The 4029-nt window shown below is 39.6% G+C and overlaps 1 protein-coding gene across 1 annotated transcript in view; it reads left to right on the top strand.

Moving 5' to 3' along the window:
* The first annotated feature begins 2750 nt into the window (after positions 1 to 2750).
* LOC123251262 (actin-like) overlaps positions 2751 to 4029 on the top strand; it is an 18910-nt gene continuing 17631 nt past the window's right edge. The window contains 2 exon segments of the mRNA XM_044680482.1: positions 2751 to 3480; positions 3482 to 3674. Coding sequence (XP_044536417.1) covers positions 2843 to 3480; positions 3482 to 3674 — 831 coding nt within the window. The 5' untranslated portion in view covers positions 2751 to 2842.

Consider the following 4029-nt stretch of genomic DNA (forward strand, 5'->3'; position numbering starts at 1 on the left):
CTCATATGTATGGAAATATATGTATATATTTCCATGCATATACAAACAAGCTATTTTATATATAATATATATATGTAATATATATTGTTTGTACATAGTTATCTTCATGTTGTCTCCCCCATTCGACTATGAGCTCCCTGGGATCAGGAACTTTTTTGCTTTTCTTTAAATCCCCAGCACTTAGCACAGTATCTGGCACATATAGTAGGTACTTAATAAATGTTTAGGGCAGGTAGGCAGAGCAATGGAGAGAGTATTGGGTCTGGAATAGCTGAATGACCCTGAGCAAGTTATTTAACCCTTTTTGTCTCAGTTTCCTCATGTATAAAATGAGCTGGAGAAGGAAATGACAAACCACTCTAGTATCTTTGCCAAGAGACTCCAAAAGGAGTAATAAAGAGTCAGATACTACTGAAAAATCACTGAACAAAAAAAAAACAAAAGTTTATCAAGTGACTTGTTTAATAACTGACTTTTTTTAAACCCTTACCTTCCGTCTTGGAGTCAATACTGTGTATTGGTTCTAAGGCAGAAGAGTGGAAAGGGCTAGAGGCAATGGGGGTCAAGTGACTTGCCCAGGGTCACACAGCTGGGAAGTGTCTGAGGTCAAATTTGAACCTAGGACCTCCTGTCTCTAGGCCTAGCTCTCAATCCACTGAGCTACCCAGCTGCCCCCTAATAACTGACTTTTAATCCTCCATAAAGTCTTAATCTTATTTCTCATAGTATAGAGGAAATCCTGAGTTCTTGAAAGCTATGTACAATTAGAGCATAATCTATTGTAGGTTCTACATGCACAATGACTTCCAGTAGTACCCTATGAACAGACTGACTCTCTTCAATACCAACCTGGCTAATCAAGGAAAGGCAAATCACCAATAGGCTTACCACTTGATGATGATTTTTTTTACTATAGCAACTGATGAGAAAAAGAAAATGTTTATCAGTCCTGTGCAGCCTCCTTCTCCTTCTGCAGTGACAATGGCAACATGGTGGACAAGCAAGAAAAGGGGGCTAAGAATCATGAACATCACAAATTTTCATTTAAATACTAGTATGTTGGGTTCTTTTCCAATGACCAATGAGTGAGCATATCTTTGAAGAATATAAAAATCTTGGCATTCTTGCTATAAATGAAACCAGAAGAAAGGAGGAAACTGCTGTTCAACAGATGGATAAGTTCACCATGCTTTGAAGAAGCAAAGAAAAAAGTTTAAGGATTCCTAAGTCTACTAGAAACATTATTTCATGAGTCATTTGTTCATGTATGAAGAATAAAGTATGTATTTTTTGAATACAGACACTGAGGAAATTTGTTTTCCTTGCCTATGAATATTTTTATAAGAATTTTTTTCTTTTCAATGGAGTAGGAGGTGGGAGAGCATATAGATTTTTGTTGTTGTTATTAAAACCCTTACATTCCATTTTAGAATCAATACAAAATATGGGTTCCAAGCCAGAAGAGTGAGTGCATGGTGACACAGCTAGGTCAGATTGAACTCCCATCTCTAGGCCTGAGTCACTGAGTTACCTAGCACATAGATTTAATTATTATTCTTAAATAAAAAAGTAGGGGAATGCTATAGATGTGAAATGTTGCATATACTTTTAGATGAGGCCAGTATATAATCCTTTTACTTGTTTCATTTTGATGGGAAAATGTGAATCAAGACAAAGAAATGAGAGAAGCCAAATATTTTTGGATTATAAAGAAATCTCAATCTGTATATCATAAACACTCTCTTCAAAAAAAGTAATCTGTAGGTGCTAGGAAAGGTAAACATCAAATAACACCACAAAGAATGAAAATTACTGTGTTTTGACAGGGTAAGACTCATTATTGACATACAAGCCATCTCTGAGTCAGGTATTTTTGTGCAATCAGTCAACACAACAGGACCAAAACCAAACAAGAAGAAAAAATAATAATGAGAAAAATATATAGAATCCAATGTGTTGTTGAGTAATTTCAGTGATGTTTGACTCTTCATGACACTATTTGGGTTTTTTTTATCAGAGATACTAGAGTAGTTTGCCATTTCCTTCTCCAGCTCATTTTACTGATGAGACTAGGCAAACATGGTTTCATGACTTGCCCAGGGTCACAGAACTTTTAAATAACTGAGGCCAGATTTGAACTCATGAAGATGAATCTTTCTGATTTCAGACCTGGCATCCTATCTACTTCACTACCTAGCTGTTTCTTTAGAATCTAATACTCACCAAAGATCCCAGCTTTTGGAATAAGAACTCACTATTTGACAAAAACTGCTGGGAAAATTGGAAAAGAGTATGGGAAAAAATTAGGTTTGATCAATGTCTTACACCCTATACCAAGATAAATTCAAAATGGGTAAATGACCCATATATAAAGAGTGAAATCATAAATAAAGTAGGTGAATATAGAATAGTATACTTGTCAGATCTTTGGGAAAGGAAGGAATTTAAGATCAAGCAAGAGATGGGCAATATTAAAAAATATAAAGTAAATAATTTTGATTACATTAAATTAAAAAGGTTTTGTGCAAAGAAAACCAATGCAACCTAATTAGAAAGGAAGCAACAAACTGGGGAAAATGCTTATGACAAAACTCTCTGACAAGGGTCTAATTTCTTAAGTATTATAAGGAACTAAGTCAGATGTACAAAAAATCAAGCCATTTCCCAATTGACAAATGGTCAAAGGATATGAATAGGCAGTTTTCAAATGAAGGAATAAAAAATATCAATAATCGAGCTGTGAGCTCTTTCACCCAGCGTGCACTTGCCTCCCCCCCTGCCTTCAGGTGCGGCACCACCTCCTCTCTCTTAAAGGTTTAAACTTGCAACTTCAAAGTTCGCCATGGATGATGATATTGCTGCGCTCGTTGTTGACAATGGATCCGGTATGTGCAAAGCTGGCTTTGCAGGAGACGATGCCCCTCGGGCCGTCTTCCCTTCCATTGTGGGGCGCCCCAGACATCAGGGTGTGATGGTGGGTATGGGCCAGAAAGACAGCTACGTGGGGGATGAAGCCCAGAGCAAGAGAGGTATTCTGACCCTGAAGTACCCCATTGAACATGGTATTGTCACCAACTGGGATGACATGGAGAAGATCTGGCATCATACTTTCTACAATGAACTCCGTGTGGCCCCTGAAGAGCACCCTGTACTGCTCACAGAAGCCCCCCTGAACCCCAAAGCCAACAGAGAAAAGATGACACAGATCATGTTTGAGACCTTCAACACCCCAGCCATGTACGTCGCCATCCAGGCTGTGCTGTCCCTGTATGCCTCTGGTCGTACCACTGGTATCGTGATGGACTCCGGTGATGGTGTGACCCACACTGTGCCCATCTATGAAGGTTATGCCCTTCCCCATGCCATTCTCCGTCTGGATCTGGCTGGCCGTGATCTGACGGATTACCTCATGAAGATCCTCACCGAGAGAGGGTACAGTTTCACCACCACAGCCGAGAGGGAAATCGTACGTGACATCAAGGTTCCGGTGCCCAGAGGCTCTCTTCCAGCCATCTTTCTTAGGCATGGAGTCCTGTGGAATCCATGAAACTACCTTCAACTCAATCATGAAGTGTGATGTTGACATCCGTAAGGATTTGTATGCCAATACCGTACTGTCTGGTGGTACCACCATGTACCCAGGCATTGCTGACAGGATGCAGAAGGAGATTATGGCATGGGGGATGGGAAAGAGGGGGAGAATAGCAGGGGACACCAAGAGAAACTTGAGCGAATAAGAAAATAGAATACTCTATTACACACAAAGAGGGCATAGGAGAGAGAGGGGACAAATACTATTATAAGAAGGAGAGGAAGAGAGCATAAAGAGGTAATAATCAAACCTTACTCTCAGTGTAATCAACCGGGAGAGGGAAGAGTAGCTATACTATCCATTGGGAAATAAAACTCTTATCTTACCCTTCTGAGAAAGTTAGAAGGGATAAATCAAGGGGAGCAGGGGAGTGGGGAGAACAAAAAAAGGGAGGGGAGAAGGGGGAGGGAATTCATAAGACCTTTAAAAACAAAAAG

Source organism: Gracilinanus agilis, chromosome 1, assembly GCF_016433145.1.
Source record: "Gracilinanus agilis isolate LMUSP501 chromosome 1, AgileGrace, whole genome shotgun sequence".
Taxonomy (NCBI): domain Eukaryota; kingdom Metazoa; phylum Chordata; class Mammalia; order Didelphimorphia; family Didelphidae; genus Gracilinanus; species Gracilinanus agilis.